At 41.7% G+C, this 20070-nt stretch overlaps 1 protein-coding gene across 1 annotated transcript; it reads right to left on the bottom strand.

Moving 5' to 3' along the window:
* Window positions 1–1930: 1930 nt before the first annotated feature.
* RBMX2 (RNA binding motif protein X-linked 2) lies at window positions 1931–19453 on the bottom strand. Its single transcript, XM_019717014.3, has 6 exons — window positions 19299–19453; window positions 18982–19097; window positions 17450–17501; window positions 12406–12535; window positions 10511–10688; window positions 1931–10010 (listed from the first exon to the last, which is right to left on the bottom strand). The coding sequence occupies exons 1-6, from the start codon at window positions 19301–19303 to the stop codon at window positions 9508–9510; spliced, it is 984 nt and encodes a 327-aa protein (XP_019572573.3). The 5' UTR covers window positions 19304–19453; the 3' UTR covers window positions 1931–9507.
* Window positions 19454–20070: the final 617 nt, after the last annotated feature.

Below are 20070 nucleotides of genomic sequence, written 5' to 3'. Positions count from 1 at the left end.
GCCAGAGGGTAAGGGGGGTGGGGGGGGGTGGGGGGGGAGGTGAGGGTAAGGGGGATCGAATATATGGTGATGGAAGAACTGACTCTGGGTGATGAACATACAATGGGATTTATAGATGATGTAATACAGAATTGTACACCTGAAATCTATGTAATTTTACTAACAATTGTCACCCCAATAAATTTAATTAAAAAAAAAAAAGATACTCAAAGAGTAAAAAGGCCCACAGAAGAGAATTTCCTAGAAATTACGATGCCTGTTTATGAAAACCCACAAGAAAAGGGGGACTTCTGGACCAATACATGCCCATTGCAGTTCATAGTATATTTTGCACAAATATGGTTTTACTGGGAATCTAAATCAGTTCATGGTGTGAAATGTTATTCTGTGGCATTTGGCATGCCTCATGGCCCATTTGCTTTGGCCATAAACACCCCAGGCACATCTCTCTCTTCAGTGACCAGTGCCAACCAGGTGAACCCCACTACTCTACCCATAAACTGATCAAAGTAGCATCAGGGTGTCTTGAAAAAAGTTGGTCTCACCAAGCTGGCTTCATTTTGACATGTCTGACAACCACTTCCAATATACCATGAATGCCACACCTACTGCTTGATTTCTCTTTTTCAACAGTTTTGCTTTGAAAGCAGTAAGAATTATTACCCTAAGGACTCATTGTGGCCTTAGGGATGAGCTTCCAATGTGCTGTTATTCTAGGCAGTGCCAATCTTGAACAATATGCAGAATCCACTAGTGACGGCAAGTTGGGGGCAGTATTTCAAAGTGTTGCTCAAGGACTGCTTGCATTGGACCAGCCAGGATGCTTAATAACAACACAGAATCCTGGCCCCTCCCCAGACCCGTCCATTTAGTGTCTCTGGGAAATGGTGTCCAGGCATCTGCATTATTAACAAAATTCTCAAATTGCAAACACATTGCTTCATTTTTCCCCCTCCAGGGAGATTTTCAGAACCTGGACCTGCAGCGCATGTCTCAATCCTCTAACTAAAGTCTCTGCCTCACTTTCTCAGACTGTAGATCATTCCATTCAAGACTTTGTTTTTGCCTCTGCAGACTTTGCTTTTTCGTTGTTAATTTCTGGATTGTTTTTGTTTTTTAAACTACCAGAACTTTCCAATACTGCATCATTAATTTGAAAAGATCAAGTTTTTCCCCTTTACTTGGGGGTAAATCTGTTATCTGCTTAGTTTCAATCATAGATTCTTGAGGTTCCCAAGGTTTTATTGCTGGAGAAAATAAAAATTAGGTAACTACAAGAGGAATAAAACTTTGTCTTTTACTGGAAATAAACTGTGTGCTTTATTGCCCTATGTCTTTTCATGACATCATGTCATGATGCATCAGCAACATAGATAAATGCTCATTCTGTCCTTTCAGATACAATAATCATTTTGTTAATATCAACTATGATATGTTTTAAGAGCCCTTTTCACAAAACAAGTGGTGCAGAAAAGTGGGTCCAAATGGAGACTCTTATTGGCCACACAAGTCCTTTATAGCTCACACGACAAACAGATCACTTGGGGTCAGTCAACTGAAAATTTACCCCAAGTGAGTGAGAAATGATGGCCTTTTTAATGCATCTGCTGCTTTTATCTAGACATTCTAAAATGGACTCCCACACTGTTGAGACTTGAGTTACCTTTTCATGTGGAATTAGTTCACAGTCCTCTTTGGACAGTGATCCGCTAGCATGAAGGACACAGGCACTGCTGAACTGGATCAGGAAGCATCAGGGTGCAGTGAATGCAGAGCTGACCTGCACATCAGGAAACCTGGGCCCTGGTGCCAACTTGGCTACTTCCTACTTATGTGACCTTAGATGAGGCATCTGACCTCACTGAATTTCTCCTGCTTCCTTCCCAGGTGTGTCAGAAGAAGCAAATAAAGACTCTGTGACAAAAACTCATAGACACAGACAATAGCTCAGTGGTTACCAGAGAAGAAGTGGGGAGAAGGTAGGTAGAAAAGGGTAAGGGGGATCAAATATATGGTGATGGAAGTAGAACTGACTCTGGGTGGTGAACACACAGTGTGATATATAGATGATGTATTATAGAAATGTACACTTGAAACCAATGCAATTTTACTAACCAATGTCACCCCAATAAATTTAATTTTAAAAGATTCTTTGTGAAAGCACTTTCAAAATCAAAAGTTATTATATAAATGTTTCCTTCTGAATCCTAAATTATCAATGCCCTAGCCTGACAGCCTCAATTGGAAAGCCCAATAAATGACCATTATTTTTTCATTTGGTTTGTTCACAGACACTGATAAGCCTAGTACTTCGAAACAGGGGTCTGAAATGATGAGGAAGGTATCATCAGCTCTGTCCAAAGCATTTTCAAGATCTAAAGAAAATGTTCCCAAATCTTCCTCACCCCCTCATCAGGACAGAAGCTGAGGCTGCTATACCTGACATCAATAAGCCTGCTGACCTTCCTCAAAAAATAAATGGTTTGTGAAGTATGATACTGTGTCCTAGATGCTGATCCTATAAATGCTGAAAATATGAGCAAAAATATTACAAAAACGCAGGTGGAAAAAAAGAGGGTTTGATAATGCTTTTGATAGGCATTTTGGCATGAGAAGAGGGGCTGTGCCTCACATGTATATATATGTACCAAGCAGTGTGGGATTTGAACCCTGCTCTTGATGGCCCCACAGCCTGAGAAAATAAGACTAACTTAGAAGGAAAAGTGTGACACCAATAAGACTATGTCATCATGTATTTTCAGTGTCCTAGGGGTTCAAAGAAGGGGGTCATTGCTGTGAGCTAGAGTGGTCAGAATAAGTTTCCTAGAAGAACTGGAATTGAGGCAATCCTCCCAGGACAGGTAGTATTAGGTAGGCCTGGAAAGCACCTGGGGGGCTTTCACTTCAGGTCACACAGCTGCCATACCTGAATGGTCTAGTTCAGTGCTGTCCGGCAGCAAAGATGGAAATACAGTAGTACCTCGGTTTTCAAATGTCTCCATTGACGAACATTTCAGTTTTCGAACACACTCCGGAAGTCAAACATGTCACGCGACTTCCGCTGAGTGCAAGATCCTGAGGCCTAGCTGTCGGCTGTTTTCCAACATTTCAGAACTCGAATGGTCTTCCAGAATGGATTACATTCAAAAATCGAGGTACCACTGTATATATGCTCATTCCAGTACAGCAGCCACTAGCCCCACATGGCTACTGAATCACTAGTATAATTGAGGAACTGAATTTTTTCATTTTGATTTATTTCAATTTAAATAGCAATGTGGGGCTAGTGGCTCCCTTATTAGACAGTGCAAGCTGACTTAGTACATGATCTCTCGGGCACTAACCAATTCAGATTAGGTTGACTGGTTCCCTGAAAGTTAATTTCCGAAGTCTATCTCCACTGCCTACACCAGTGCAGTGATCTGTCTCCTTAGAGCTTCAAAACATGTTTACAGAAGGGATGTCCTGTACCAGATAAAGATTATTTCCAATTTAGGATTCCATAAGTCCATAAACTGCCAAGACAGATACTTATTAGGTACATGCCCCAATAGGTTAGAGGAAGCAAAAAGAGACAGAGTGTTAATTAGGTCACATGAAAGAAATACTAATACGCCAAGAACTAAAAAATATTCTTAATGAGCACTTCAATGTGGCTGTTTAGCTTTGAGGTCACTGGGAATTTGTCACCAATTAATTCCTACTGTCTTCTGTGAAGTGAATGAGGAAAGAAACAAACATTCACTGTTCCCAAAGATCAACTAAAACCAATGGCTAGCTGGTTGTTTCAGGCTGGGCCTAGTGCAGCACATATATGCACCTCTCAGATCTCTGACTACAGGGAGCATAAGTCACAGCTGCCAAGCTCTGAAATCCAACACTGCTGCTGCAGAAATCCACCATCACTGCATTTTCACCAAGGCCACACTTCCCACAGGCTGCTCTCAGCCAATGACTGAATGTGGCAGAGATATTAAGACAGATCATTCCTACGAGACACAGGACACCCTTAACAGGCAACTTTGGGTGAGGGATGCTGTCAGGGAAACACGCCAAGCTCACACAAAATAGCAAGGAGTAGACCGGACACTACTTTCACAGGTGTAAAAAGTAGTGAGACTTAATGGATTAGAACAAAATGGCTTATTACAAAACAGCCAACAGCCTGAGTATCAGTGGTTTTGCCAGTTCCCGTGCCCCCAAGTTCCACAGGGCCATGCAACAGGCTCAGATAGGTAGTACCCATGCACTGGGTGGTATCACAGATGAGGAACCTGGGGTCAAGAGACTGAGATTTTGGAGCAATGAGCAAACAATCCAGTACCCCCGCCCTGGGAAGCAAGCAGTTAAATGTTGGGCACACTGGTCACCTTGCCCTACAGATATGGCTCAGTATCAGGAGATAGGTAAGCCTTGCTTTAAAGACCCCCATCAAGAGCGTGCAGGGAAATCACATGGTTCTCTGCTTTTTCTGTCTGACTTATTTCGCTCAGCATTACACTCTCAAGATCCATCCATGTTGTCACAAATGTTCCTATATCATCTTTTCTATGTGGTATATAAACCAAAAACAACAAAAGAACAAGACAAACAAATGAGAAACAGAAACTCATAGACACAGACAATAGTTTAGTGGTTACCAGAGGGTAAGGGGGGTGGGGGGTGGGGGGTGGGAGATGAGGGTAAGGGGGATCAAATATATGGTGATGGAAGGAGAACTGACTCTGGGTGATGAACACACAATGGGATTTATAGATGATGTAATACAGAATTGTACACCTGAAATCTATGTAATTTTACTAACAATTGTCACCCCAATAAATTTAATTAAAAAAATAAAAATAAAAAAATAAAAAAATAAAAAAGAGGCCCTTATTTCCTGCAGTGGAGCAGACATAGCTCAACGAGGACAAAGTAGAATTGCAGAACTCCAGGGAAATAATCAATGTTTAAAACGTGGCAGATCTGCTTTGCTGAAGTCAGGACCTCATGACTTCTAATTGGTTGGAAAATCCTGAGACCCTGAAACATGGGGTGAGAACATCTGACCAGACTTCCCTGACAGCGTTGGGCCTTTAGACACCCCTGCTCAGTTCTCGTCTGCAGGGGGCCACTACTCCCTAGGAAGAGCTAGCATTTGCCTTGTGCTGGTAGATGCTGCAGAGGCCATTCCTCCCACCATGCAACCAGTGTCCCATTCCAAGGAGCTGTGTCCAGCCCCTCTCCTTGTTACTAAGGTGCTAACGGGGGTTAAGTCCTATCATAATATGGCTGAGGAAGTGCTGGGCCTAATAAATGAGAAGAGGATATGCCAAAGAGCTACAACAATTAGCTGGCAGGTACTGACAGGAGCCAAGGAAGCACTGGGTTTGGATTTCAAGGGTGCTATGTATTAAAGAGGGCCAGAAAACAAGAATTCAGACTCGGGAGCACTTTCTCAGGATAGAGGATTTAACCCGCTGGCAAGGACCAAAGGGAATGAGAAGTCTCTACTAGGTTGGCTTTTCAAGGCCTGGAGAAAGTGATGGCCACCACTGAGCAAAGTGAAACACCTGAACTGTCCTGACAAACGGCAGAGAAAGGAATGAAAAAGCAGAGGGAAAGTGGGCATGCTGGAGTGACTAGATAATGTGAGGTCAAAAGCCCCACCAGAGGGCAGTGTTCCACAGGGGAACCCAGAGAACACCCTATTCACCAAGGCCATCAGGAAGGCACTGGTGAAAGGGGCACCAGCATCACTAAGTTCAGAGGTGGCCTCGTCTACAGGCCAGGAATGGCAGTAAGAGACCATCACATACCTGGGGCCCCAGAGTAATAGACACCAGGTAGAGGTGCTTACCCACCAGAAGCCAGGAGGCCACAAACACCAAAATAAACTATAATGTCTGAAAGGCAGCCAAGGGGGCTTTACCCACAGGGAGTTGTGCACAGGGGAATGGACCATGGTGTCCTTAGAGCAATACAGCCAGCCAACAAGGGTATTGCTCAAGCTCCACAAGCTGAAAAAGAGTGGAGGAATAGGGGGTTGAAGGAGGTTTCCCCAATAAAAAGTCCTAATTCCTCACTCAGTTTCCACACTTCAGCCCATTTTCAGATCTGGAAGAGGTATCTGGATACCTAGGTGTGGGGACAGAGCCACGAGCGCAGTTTCCAGGCTCTCGGCCTCACATGGAAAGGTGCTGGCTCAGGTAGTAAATGGCCATCAACTGATTGGATGGCCATCAGTTGTGGCTATTTGGCCATCAGTTGTAACCAGTGAGCCATTGGCCACTAATATAACTGCTGTGGCTACACTAGCAGAAAACCGGGGCTAGCAAGAAGATGGTGGCTGGCAAGTGTGGACTACAGTTAGGATGGCGGGTTGCGGACAGTGTGGCTGCTGCTTCCTGTGTCTCCAACCCAGCCGCCAGCGAGAATATAGTGGTGTGACTCTCCTGTCTATGGCTCCGTGGGTGTTACTTTTTGGCCTCACCATATCCTGCGTTATGTGGGGAGTGGTAGCTGAGACCCCGCCTGACACCCTGCATGACACTAGGAGGAAGGAAAATTGAGTTGGTGATTCCCCAAGAACTTCTTCCAAAGGAACCCACAGCCACTCGCTTGGCTATATGTACACTGGGGAAAGAACAGCCAAATATTTGAATATTTGAGGAATACTGGACTCAAGATCAAAGTTGATATTGATACCCAGACACCTGAAGCATCCCCACAGCCCTTGTCAGACTTGGGGGCTTTCGGGGCCAAGTAATAACTGAAGTCCTGGCTAAAATAGGACTCACAGTGGGCCTGCAGACCTACCCAGTGGTCAGTTCCCAGTCTTCAAGTGTGTAACTGGAATTGAGTTGGTGGCTGGGAGTAATCCCCACGTGATTCCTTGTAGGGCCGTCACAATGAGGAAAGCCAAGTGGAAACCCCTGAAACTGCCCCGCCCCCCATCACCATCAACAAGAGTAAAGTGTGATGGATACTTTTCTGTATCAACTTGGCTTAGGCCATAGCACTCCATTAGTCAAACACTAACACAGGTGTTGCTGTATTTTGAAGATGTGGTTAACATCTACAATGAGTTCACATTAAGTAAATTATCCTCAATGATTTGGGTCTGCCTCATCCAATCAGTTGAAAGCCTTAAGAGCAAAATTGAGATTTCCCTGAAGAAATTCCTCCTGTGGACTGCAGTGTCAGCTTCTGCCTAAGATTTTCCAGCTTGCCAGCCTGCCCTATACATTTCAGACTTGCGTAACCAGCCCCCACAACTGCATAAGACATGTATATTCCCTGCCATATATACATAACATCCCAGGGGAGATGGAGTAGATCAGTACCACCACTGAATACCTGAAAGATGCAGAGTGGTAGCCCCTATCATCTATTTGGGGGTTCCTGTATGACCAACTTAAGGAGAGACCAGCCTGAGTGTGGTTTACAGATGAGTCAGCTCAGTGTGTGGATGCAAAATGAAGATGGATGGTATGTGCATTACAGCCACATTCAGGGGTAGAGAAGGAAAATGTTTCCAATGGACGGAACCACAAGTAGTGCACTTAACTTGGTGTGGAAGTAGTGGCCTGAAGTGAGACTACTGAAGATACAGATTCGTGGGCAGTGGCCAATGGCCTTGCCATCTAGCTAGCTTGGAAGGGAAAGGGCTGGAGGATCAGAGACAAGGAGGTCTGGTGTAAAGGCTGTGGACTAACACATGGGAACAGGCAAAGTGTGATTTCTGCATTACATGGTAACAGCCTCTAGATAGCATCCACCAAGCAGATAAAATGACTCAGCCAGGTGAATGGCCCTTCATTTATGGCTACCACACAACTGGCATGAGGGACACACAAGCAGAGTGGTCACATGGCTGATGAAGGCCCAACAGCAAGGAAGCCTGGTCACCAAGGCCGATCTCTGGGACTCCTCTGACAGGCAACTTTGACTCAAGGACTCATCATTGGTCTTGCTGAAATGTCCTTAGAACTCTACAGCAGTCTTAAGATTTTTCCTACCCAACCTTCCTTCTTTCCTTCCCTCTCTTCTTGAGGTCAGACCTACATCAATCTGACAGCTTTTCCAGACTCCTCTGGCTCCTTCCCCATTTTCCCTCTTGGACACTCCCCCGCCACAAGAAAAGCTCTTGCACATCTAATCTAGGACTAACACACCAGGTAACCTAACTTAGTGCACTCACTAGTAAAGCTCTAGCCCTCTGTTTTGCAGTCAGAAATTCAATTTTAATAATTCAGCAGGGTTATTACGGTCCTGTGAACTAGTTCCTACCAAACTCATAAGTGACTGATTGCTAAAATAGAAAGACAGCACTCACAAAATGGGAAAGAACTGCCAAGTAGGCCAGATATGCAATGGACTGAGGAAAGTGTCTCCATCTCGGCAAGAGCAGCTACTCCAAAAGCAGACTAAACACAGAAGTAGCCCAGCATGTCTGGAAAATGGGAAGGCAGCTGGCTAGCCAACCCAAACGTCCATCCACTGAGGAACAGATAAACAAAATGTGGTGTATCCATACAATGGTGTATCATTTGGCCATAAAAAGTACTGATCAGTACTTCATTCCCTTTTATGGATGGACCTCGAAAACCTACTAAGTGAAAGACACCAGACAAAAAAGGCCACATATTGTATGATTCTACTTATATGAAATGTCCAGAATAGGTAAATCCATAGAAATGGAAAGCAAATTGGTAGTTGCCAGGGACAAGGAGGAGGGAATGGGGAATGACTGCTGAATGGGTACAGGGTTTCATTTGGGGGGTGATGAAAATATTTTGGAACTAGATAGGGGTGGTGATTTTACAACTCTGTGAATGTACCAAATGCCACTGGATTGTTCCCTTTAAAATGGTTAATTTTATGTTATGTGAATTTCACCTCAATAGATAAAAATATAAATAAATAAATAAATAAATAAATAAATAAATAAATAAATAAATAAATAAATAAATTTGTAAGGAAAAAAATACGGAGACATACAACTAAAACAAAAAAAAGCAAAAAAGTAAAGGATGTTTAAATTTTCAAAAACAGGAAGGGGTGGGGAGGTAGCAGGCTGATATTATCAATAATTATCACATTCACATCAAGCTGTCCAAACCTAGTTAAGCCACACTTCTCTACTCTATGGATCTAGCTCCCAACTGGAAAGGTCACTGCAAGGGTTCTAAACATCTAGCATGAAGACTAGAATTTTAGAATTACCTGGCATTTCCCCTTTCCTGGACATTTCATCATAAATTGGGGTCATAAATTCAAGGGCCATATATATGAACCCAATTTTAGGATACATACTTTGATAAATACCAAGCATATTCCCAGGGGCAATGGATTTTGCTCAAAACTCCAGGGCATTTAGCTGTTGAAACTACAGTTCTCTCAATGACTCTAACACCAAGGGATTCAAAAATTCAGCCTCAAAGATTTTACATACAGAAATAGTAAAAGCATAACTGAATTTAACTGCATTTCCAATTCTACCAAGCAGCTGCCAAGGCTGTGGCGTCAGTGATGATGCCTGCGATCACTGGGATTCGAGGGCTCCCGGTCCCAGGAGTGCCGGGCCCTTTTAGGCCTATGGGATTTATCTCGGCTCCTACTTCTACTTCTATGGCTATGCCCCTCAGAACGCCCCTCATATCGGCTAGAATGTTTGTCTGAGCTTCGACCTCTGTACCTATCCCTGTTCTTTTCTTCTCTTTCTTCCCTCCTGCTTGAGGACTTGTGCTCATGCTTGGGCTTCTCCTTCTTCGGCTCCCTCTCTCGGTCCTCTGAGCCCCTGAGGCAGGTCGTCCTGCTCTCAGGAGAGCTGGGGTAGTGCTTGCACTTCTCCCTGGACTCTGACTTCTGACCCCTGTCTGAGTTCTTGCTGCTGTGCTTTTTAGAGCCAGGGTCGTCCTTTTCCTTTATCGTCTTGCTTCTGGGAGATGAGGAGACTGGCTGCTCTGTTGGTACCTCCCGGTCATTCTTCTCTTTGTCTTTCTTTCTTTTCTTTTTTTCCTTTTTGTCTGGAGGGAAAAAGTGGTGCAATCAGTAAGAAAAGGGAGATGGGGGATATGCAAAAGGAAAGCATCCTTGGCACTAGTGCCAAACAGTCATAGTCTATATACTTCCAGAAAAGTATCTCTGAGAAACCAAGCTGGATCTGTCACCCTTGACATGTCAAGTTGCTGTATAAGGCAATTTTCACCCTTAATTACCTCTTTAAAGATCCTACCTCCAAAAAGAAAAGAAAAGAAAAGAAAAAAAATATATATATATATATATATATCAATCATACTTCCAAATACAGTCACTTTCTGCAGACTTCAACATACGAATGTTAGGGGACACAATTCAACCCATAACATTAGCCTTCCACTGATACCTCTCCTTTCCCAACTAAAGTAAGGTTTCCCACACCTCCCCCTGTTCCACAATGAAGAACTGATTATCAACTCTCAGTGAATGCCAGGAATTGCAAACACCAACACTACCCAGAATCTTCTTTTGGGTCTTAACGTTTTACCTTTTTTGTGTTTTTTGGTGGGTTTCTCATCTTCAGAACCCTCAGATGAATTCGGTGAGGGGGTGTGAGCCCCACAGCCCTTATCCTGGACCTCTCTGGTCACATCATCCATTTCTTCTGAGTCTTTTGGAGCCCGATAGTTAGACACATGATCCACTCGGATAGTTCTTCCTTTGATCTAAGAGAGATAAACAATATTTCAGCAAAGACAGCCCTCTTATAAAACTATTTGAATCCAGCTGGGCAGTGCCATGGTTTGAACTACACCCATTATCTCCCCTCTAATTCTGTTTCTGGGAAAATCCCTAAAACAGACCTGCCCAACTGGTGTGTCATAGCACATATACCTAGATATTAACTTGCTCAGCCCTCAGGGCAGCCAGGTGGGGCCTGGGGCAACTAGAGTCCCCAGGGCAGTTGTACTGGGCAGCCTCCTCAGCTTACCCAGTGTGCCATACAAATATCTTCATGTTCTACCTGTGCTATGAAGTGAAAAGGGCTGGGAAGTTCTGCCCACAAGCAGCAGGGAAAACTGTGATAATTTAGATGCACAGTGAATTACCCTCAATACGTAACATTAATTTACAGTGAAACACACTGACAAAGCCTGGCAGCTAGAAGGAATTCCTGAAATTGAGCTCAATGTTGCCTCCTTGACACAGCAATTAGGATGAGGCCAAGGCAGACCAATAGGTACAAGGGGGGAAGGAAACTAGAAAGACCGCTGTCTTGTTTTGTTTTGTTCTTTTCCTAGCTATATTCAATCACCGGGTTACTCCATCCAGTCCTGAAAAGACCACTGTCTTTTTTCTTAAGCCCTCACACCTCACTTTACGCCCCCCCCCCCCCCGCACCGAAACAACTGGCTCACAGTGATACTTTCACTGCAAATCACAACTCTCTAGGTGAGCAACAAAACATTTACCCCTCACTTAAAACAAAAACATTCAGGTAGATGCAAACTTATTATATAGGCAAAGCCATCTGAAATATGAAAAGTCTGGCTTTTATAGTTCTAGTGCAAGAGTAGATTTTTATTCTTACCTTTAAGCCTAAGCAGCTTCTGTCGTCTATCCTATTTCCCATTTCCAAGTATCTTTGAAAACCTTCCTTTTATGGTGACTCCCTTTGACTGCTGGCTCTCTTAAAAACCAAACCTAGAACCTTGTTCCACTCTGTCCTACAGTATCCAACTGTTCCATACTGATTCAATCAGTGACAAACTAAACAAGTCAAGAGTCACCCCTCAACCTGTGACAATGCTTTTCCTAAATGGGTGCAGGGACTATGTGGCGCACTGATAAACCTGACTTGCCCCCTCCCCTTTCCTCAGCCCAATGTCTCACTTACAAGGGTAGGGGTGAGAGGGAACAGAGTAAACTTCAGTATGATTTACTTTTGTAGAATTGGTCATCAGATTTTAACTAGAGAATTTCTAGGAACCAGTATTGCTAAGTCAGTGGAGACATATGACAGACATAGACAGCTATGTCCTTGGTCATGAAGCTATGACAGAGCCCCAAATCCCCTGACATAGGACAGCATGCTAGTTTCTTTGTTCTCCAATACACCAGAAATGAGAGTGGAGTGTGAGGAAAAAAAAAGTGAGATATAGAGGTCTGTTGGGGTGGGGGGTGAGGTGGGCATGGCACCTAGGCTCCTGGAGAGAGAGTTGTTAAGAGATGGAAAAAAAGAATAAGATGGGAGGGTCATGAGCCAATGGAATTATTGCCTGGGATCATTTGCTGGTCAGTATGTCCCCACACCTCTCCAATACTCACACCACACCCAGATGACCAGTGCTGTCCTTGAGCCTGTAGAGATCGGGTGGGGAATGAAACCAAACCCCTACATGATAAAAGTCCAGCCAAGTACTGCTTAGTAAACACACTCACCTTGATCCCATTAAAATTGTCAACGGCCAGAATTGTGCTCCTCTGGTCTTCATAGCAGAGAAAACAGAATCCTTTGGATTTTCCAGTTTTCTTGTCCCGTACCAGATTAATGTTAACAATCTCCCCATATCTATTTATTTTATAAAAGAATAAAGACATTACTGATTTAAAATGCAAAAACTTTCAGATTGGATAAAAAAACAAAATTCAAATAATACAAGCTGCACAGGAGACACATCTAGAACAAGATGACATAGAAAGGTTAAAAATAAAAAGTTAGACAAGGATATAGGAGGAACATTCAATTTAAAAATGAGTGGTAATATTAACACGTTGCATACGGATCACGAGAATCTTCACGAGGGATTTAAACCCCGCCATACGCAATGTGTTAAGATCAAAGATGAATTCAAGGTCCCACAAAAAAGGTCCTAATACATAACAAAGGTGTTAAACTTTATGCATAAATTAACAAATCAAAACAATTAATTAAAAACCTACTAAAATTATGAGAGATTTTAACCCACCACTTTAAATTTATAACACAAAGTTGACAAAAATAAGGTCAGAGGAATTACTATAATTGATATATAATTATGTAATATAAATACAAATAAACATAATTAATACTATAACAACTATACTGTTAATAATTAATGTCAGACTAGTAGATACAGAGATATAGCTGAATCTTATAAAAAGATGATAATTTCTTCTCAAGAATCCATGAAACATACATTAAAATCAACTACAGAACAGGTCTCAAAGTAAACTTCGATAACTTCCAAAAGTAGAACAGACCTGGTTCTCCAATCACAGTGTTGTAAAGCTGGAAATATATTTTAAACAAAAAACACCCTACTAACTAGAACTGGAAACCTGCTCTCATGAATAACAACTGAATGAAAGAGAAAATGAAATAAAGTCAATGGTAGACTATTTAGAAAATTACAGAAATGAGAATATATACCAAAACTTATGGGATGTGTCTAAAACTATACTCAGGAAAATCTGTAACCTTAAAGAATTTTACTGTTAAAAAAGGAAGAATGAACATAAAAGAAAGCAAATATAAGACAAGCAGATGAGTATTAATAAAGATAAAAACAGAAATTAAATAGAAAATAGAAAGAATTCTACATCACTCCTTATCTAAAGATAAATTCCACATAAGTTAGTGTCATACATTTCAAAATAAAATCATAAAAATAAAACTGCAATCGATAAATATATTATAACATAATCACATACATACACCTTGGCCCAAAATCTAGAATCTTACTTAACAGAAAATACTAGAGACAATTAAACTAAGATCAGGAACAATTTAACACTATTTAGTACTGTAGGTATTGGCCAATGCAATTAGGAGAAAACAAATACAAGAAATGAAAAAAGAAGTAAAACTATCTCTGTTTGAAGATCATAATGGTAGTATATATAGAAAACCCAAGAGAATCAATGATAAACAATGATAGAAACAAACAGTACAACAATTCAGTAAGATGACAGGACTTACAGTTAACCAAAATAAATCACCCTCTTACATACAAACAATAATCATTTAGAAGATATAATGAAAAGGAATCCCATTTATAATAGCAGAAAGATAAAACTTAGAAATAAACTTAACAAGTAATGTGTAAAACCTATATAAATAAAACTTTTTAAAACTCCTGAAAGACACAAACATAGATTTGAACAAATATAAAGACATCCCTTGGTTGTTGGATAGGATGATTCAACATCATAAAGCTATCAAAATCGTCCCCCAAGTTAATATTTAAATTTAATGTAATCTCAATTAAATATACAAGTTGTGTGGGTTCCCACCCCCTGGAGCTGGGTAAGTTGATTTTAAAGTTCTTGTGGAAAAATTAACAGAATAGCTAGGAAAACTTTTAAGAAGAACAATGGGGAGGAGTAATTCTCCCAGATATTAAACACACTGAAAAGCTTCTATGATTACTTAGTGCGGTACTGGCACATGAAGAGACAGATAGAACAATAAAACAGAATAGAAAGCCAAGAAAGGGACTTAAGTATATATGGAAAAATCAATATAGGATAAGGGTGACATCCCAATTTGCTGGGGAAAATATGAATTTTTTTGATAAGTGTTGTTGGGACAACTAGATAGCCATTTGGAAAAAAAAAACCATGAAATTGGATGTATATCTCACACTATACATGAGAATAACTCTAAATGGATCAGAGATGTCAATGCATAAAATTGAAACCATATAAGTACTAGAAGAGAACACAGATGGGTGGGTGGGAAGAAATATTTTCTAATTTTGACTCAAAATCTAGAAGCAATGAAAAAAAGACTGATAAATTTGAACACATAAAGTACTAGAGGGAGAGACTACGTATAAAGCAACAGCATGAGGGAGTTTTGAGGGTGATGGAATTGTTCTTCATCCTAATTGTGGGGGTGATTACACAAATCTATACATGTACTAAAACTCATAGGACCGTACACCCCCTAAGAAGTCCATTTTACCATAAGATAATTTGAACATATGAATACATGCATAAAAATTTAAAAAATAACTTTGCATAGCATAAAAATCACAATAAGCAAAGTCAAAAAACAAATGACAAACTAGGAGAAAGTAGTATTTGCAATTTACATCACAGATTAAGGATCAGAAAGCTATTTTTTTCCTTTTGCTCTAAAGGACATCACCAGGACAACTGGTGAAGTTGAATAAAGCCTATAGATTAGATAATAACATTGTATCAGTGTTGATTTCCTGAATTTGATCACTATACTGAGATTAAACAAGATAATGTCCTTGTTTTGGGGGGAAATACACATTGAAGAATTAAGGGATAAACAGGCATCATGTTTGCAACTAACTCTGACTCTCAAATGGTTCAGAAAAAAATAATATGTATACATGGAGAGAAATAATAAAGCAAAGGTGGCAAAATGTTAACATCTGGGGACTTTGAGTGAAATAAAGGTATTCTTTATACTCTTTTATAACTTTTCAGTTTTAGGCCTGAAATTATTTAAAAATAAGTTACCGAAAAAAAGAATATAGGAGATGGCTTGAAGGGATCCTGCAGACCAAATTGGAACAATTTGAACATCAAGAAATAATGATGATGGCAACATAGTATAACACATCAACTTTTAAAACAATAAGTCTATATAATACAATACATGACAGTGTTATAACAAAGAGTTAATATCCTTAATACATGAAGACCTCTTGTAAAATTAATCAGAAAATGAGGAACACACCAAATGAAAAAAAAAAAACAGGCAAAGGACATGAATAGACAAGTGACAAAGAAAAAGAAATAGTAATGGCCTGTAAATCTATGAAAAGATGTTCTACGTCACTGATGAGGAAATAAAGGCAAAGCAAAATAATAACAAGAAGCTATATGCCAAATATTTTTAAAACTAACCATTGCATTAGGATTCAGAAAAAATGGGCATTCTAGTGACAGTGGAAATTGATACAACCTTTTCAGACAGCAATTTCGCAATGTTTATAATAAAAAAAAATCTTAAAAATGCTAACATATTGATACAGTAATTTCACCAAGGAAACCATCAGGAATGCATACAAAGATGTAGATACCACAATGTACATCACAGTATAATTTATAACAGCAAAATATTGGAAATGCCCAACATTTTTTAAAAAGATGGTAAGTACACCAAACTGCTAAGTTTTTCCATGAAGTACATTCCACTGTCTTCTTTATACCTTTTCACCAAATGTTATCTAATGACTACATTACCTTGATAATCAGAAAACAAAATATTTTTGAAAGCCAGTTATCAGTGGCTAAGGCAATCTTCATGGAGAGCAATGTGTGTATCCACAGTAGAGAATTAGAATAAACACACACTAGCTGATCATCACTCAATGCAAATAAGACAAAAACAGCTCCTAGATGTCAGGCTGGAGCGAGCAGAGGTTCTATGAAGGGGTAGAAATTATAGGCTGCACCTGCTGTGAACTTCCCGAATACCAAAAGTTGGAGGAAGCAGCCTCTGTCCCTGGGAGGGCCCTCTACCAGTGTGGTCTGCCCAGGCCCTCCACCACGGCCCTCTGACATGTATTGCCCAATTTCTTTCCCAGGGCCTTCTGCCCTATATGCTGCCCAACAACTCAGCCAGGGCCCTCTGCCTATGGGATGACCCCAATCATCATCTGCCATGGCAATGCCTCTGCCAGGGTGTGCTGGCTGTGTTTGCTTGCTAAACCCTGTTTGCCATGGACCTCTGCCTGTACCTGCTCTCCAACTTCTCAGTAACAGTCCTCTGCCTGAGGGCTACACAACCCAGAGGCTACTGCCTTCTGCTCCTGTGCACTGCCAAGGTCCTCTGGCCCTATAGACTGTCTAACCACTTTGTGTAGCTCTGGGATTGTGCCCACCAGCTACCGCTACCAGTGTGAGCTGCCAAGACCCTCCCCCATCCAGTGTTGCTTGCATAATCTCATAGAATGAAGAATATAAGGTTCTCCTATTCATCCTTATTCCTCATCAGCCTGTGATTCTCACTCTCTGGGTAAAATGACTGGCTCTGTTCACCAACCTTATACTCTTCAGAAGCAAAGAAAGCAAACTTTTGTTTTTTTCACCAATTCCTTTGTGCTTTGCCCTAATTCTACAAGGCCACACAGGTGTGGGCTCAGAAAGGCCCTGTGTTCATGAGTTATCCCCAGCTTGTAGGAGTCTGAGAAGATGGGCCAACATACGAGCAGTACCTTCCTAGGAGTTCCAGTCTATGCCAGTGTAGGCAAACACTTAACAAGCCCCACTGAAAAAACAATAAAAATAGACCAGAATCCCCAAGACAGCTCCTAAATCATCCAACTTCTAGGATTGTTCACACTGGGAGCGTTCCAGAACCATGTCCTGGGAATGACCTAGACTATAGCAGGAGCTCCAGTCCTCCCCATGCAGGTAGGCCAGTCAGCCTAGAAATAAATCGTTTTGTGATGCCACAAAATGCATTATAGAAGCAAACTACTCTCATGACGCAGAAGGCAGAAAAGGAAAGCGGACTTACTGTGAGAACACACAGATGATGTCCCCTTCAGTCAGTTCATAAGGAAGACCTCCTAGAAGAGAAAAGCACATTTCAGTTCAACAAACATTTACCAAGTGTCTATTATATATCATGTGCTAAGTTAGGCACTGGGGGTGCAAAGAAGAGTATGCCACAGGGCCTGCCCTCAGAGAACTCACAGTCTGATGCAATGGCAGAAGCACATATACAGCAGTAATACAGAAAAAGGAGTGACTAACTTTGAGTGGAAAGGTCAGGATTACCACTAACCAAACTAATCAATCCCTCTCATATCTAAACTCTTATGGACAAAGCAGATTGTTTCCAGCACAAAACTCTGCTTCCACAAACATATCTTGAACTCATCTGCTCTTTACCCACAAATTCACAGCTAAGATCCAAAATTAGTTTAAATATGCAAATATTAACCCCACTCACACAGACTAAGGATTATAAAGACAACTGTTAAGTATTTCATAAGAAATAAATTCCCCTGCAAATGTTTCCTTCCTCACCTGTGAAATGGGGATATTATTACTAACCTCACAGAACTGCTATAAGAATTAAATAAAGCAATGACTATAAAGTGCTTAGCACGAAGTCTGATGCAATAACCTCTTTGAACTGTCAAATTACTAGATGTAACACAAAGTGAATATAGAGATGGTACTATGGCAATGGACAGAAAGCAGGAGCTAATCAGATGAGGAAAATGAATTCTGAAGGAAAGGGATTGGGATAGGGAGGAGTTAGCATTAATATGGGATAGTGGCTAAGACCATGAGTTCTAGAATCCCATAGTTCTGGCTGTTCTACTTGCTAGCTGTGTGACCTTAAGAAGTCCATTAATTTCTCAGTGCCTCAGTTTCCCCAGCTATATAATGGGGGAAAGAGAATAATAATGGTCTGAGACAGAGAAAGACAAATCCATATGATTTCATTTATATTTGGAATCAAAAAAAATAAATGGACAAATGAAACAGAAACAGACTCCTATACAGAGAACATTTTGATGGCTGCCAGATGTGGGGGGGCGATGGGTTAAAAAGTGTAAGGGATTAATATGTACAAATTGCCAGTTATAAAAACAGTCACAAAGATGTAAAATACAGCATATGGAATATAGACAATGTTGTAATAACTATGTATGGTGTCAGAGGGTACTAGACTTATCGGGGTGATCACTTCGTAAGTCCAATCACTACATTGTACACCTAAAACTAATATAATATTGTATGGCAACTGTAATTGAAAATTTTTAAAAACTATAAAATAACAATAGTCTGAGAAACAAAGTGGCAAGATCCTTAGTAATGTCAATGTCAGTAACTATCAAAGCACTGATTTGGCAGGGAGAGCAAACCAGACATGGAGGAGAAAAGAGATATGGAAAGCTGATTTATGGGCAGACAGCAGAAAGAAATAAAGTGGGTGATGAATGTCGGGAGGAATAAATGGCGGAAACGCTCAAATAATAGGAAGCAGGCCAGGAAAGAATGAGGAGCACTGCGGAAGAAAGATGTGAATCTCACCAAGGAAGATCCAGGCGCTGTCTTTGTACTCGGAGTGCCAGGACACGTTATCCGCCACACCAAGCTGGACCTCACGCTCATTCAGCTCATTGATCAGCTTCACTTTAGTTAAAGGGCTGCACAGGGGGCGGAAAAACGGACAAGTAAATGCGGCCTGGCCTGGGGTAAGAGAGAGCAAAACTAGGGGACTGGTTTTCTAGTCTCTGAGCCACTCCCGTACCTCCGCCGGGTAGACCACCCCAGCCCCAGTGGGACAACCGTGAGGGCCCGGCCCCAACCGTTCCCCCTCCTTGGAGAGAACCTGAGGCCTTACTTACTTCATCTCCACAGGTTCGCGCTCAGCACTGACGCAACGGACTTCCGGGCGAGGCTGCACTGCGCATGTACGGCGCCGGCGTTGTGCGCGCCCACTGGACTAGGCGGAGCTCAAGCCGCGCCGGAAGAGCTCGGCCGCACAGGGGCAAGGCGCCTGCGCACCAACTCCAGCAAAAGCGGTTTTATTCTTGAGTGGGTTCGCTTTTCCAGAGGCTCTTTCATTGGTACTTTGCTTCCTCCCTTTGTGAAATCGGGCAAGGGTGAGAGCCTGGTCAACTGCAAGACCCCCAGCTCCTGGACGACGCCTGGTATTGACTGGGTTAGCTATAAATGTTTACTGAATAAAGACTGAAAATGGTGCCTGATATGGCAACTTTAGCTCCAGCCTTAGCTCCCAGTGCAAACACCCACTCGGCCTTCACTCCCACACTCCCAGCCACTCGCGCGCGCTCGCTCGCGCTCGCGCCCTCTTGCTCTCTCGCTCTCTCGCTCTCGCTCTCTCGCGCACACACACACACAGCATCCCTGTTCAGGAGTTAATGGCAGAAAAGTGAAGAATACTTGTGAGAGGGTAAATCTTTTTTGTCCCTCAAATTCCAATGCATAGGCAACTGACCAGTCGGCCACCATGGGCTTAATGGCATACCCAGATTTGTGTGAAAGCTGCTACACTCACCCATTTCCATCATCTCTCTCCTTAGGCAGGAAGCAGAAATTAATATTGTTAAATAGATACCTAACAATTGAGCAGGTAATGCTAGGTTATGTGCTAAG

Source organism: Rhinolophus sinicus, chromosome 18 (genome assembly GCF_057876585.1).
Source record: "Rhinolophus sinicus isolate RSI-liver-muscle chromosome 18, RSI-T2T, whole genome shotgun sequence".
Taxonomy (NCBI): Eukaryota; Metazoa; Chordata; class Mammalia; order Chiroptera; family Rhinolophidae; genus Rhinolophus; species Rhinolophus sinicus.
This window is presented reverse-complemented; position numbering and strand designations above follow the sequence as displayed.

Bases quoted from the DNA above. Each gene is read 5' to 3' on its own strand.
- RBMX2 (XM_019717014.3), bottom strand. The intron at 17,502-18,981 runs GTGAGATTCACA...TTTCTCTTCTAG, and splicing joins CAGCGCCTGGATCTTCCTTG to GAGGTCTTCCTTATGAACTG. The intron at 10,689-12,405 runs GTGAGTGTGTTT...TATCTCTCTTAG, and splicing joins ACAATTTTAATGGGATCAAG to ATCAAAGGAAGAACTATCCG.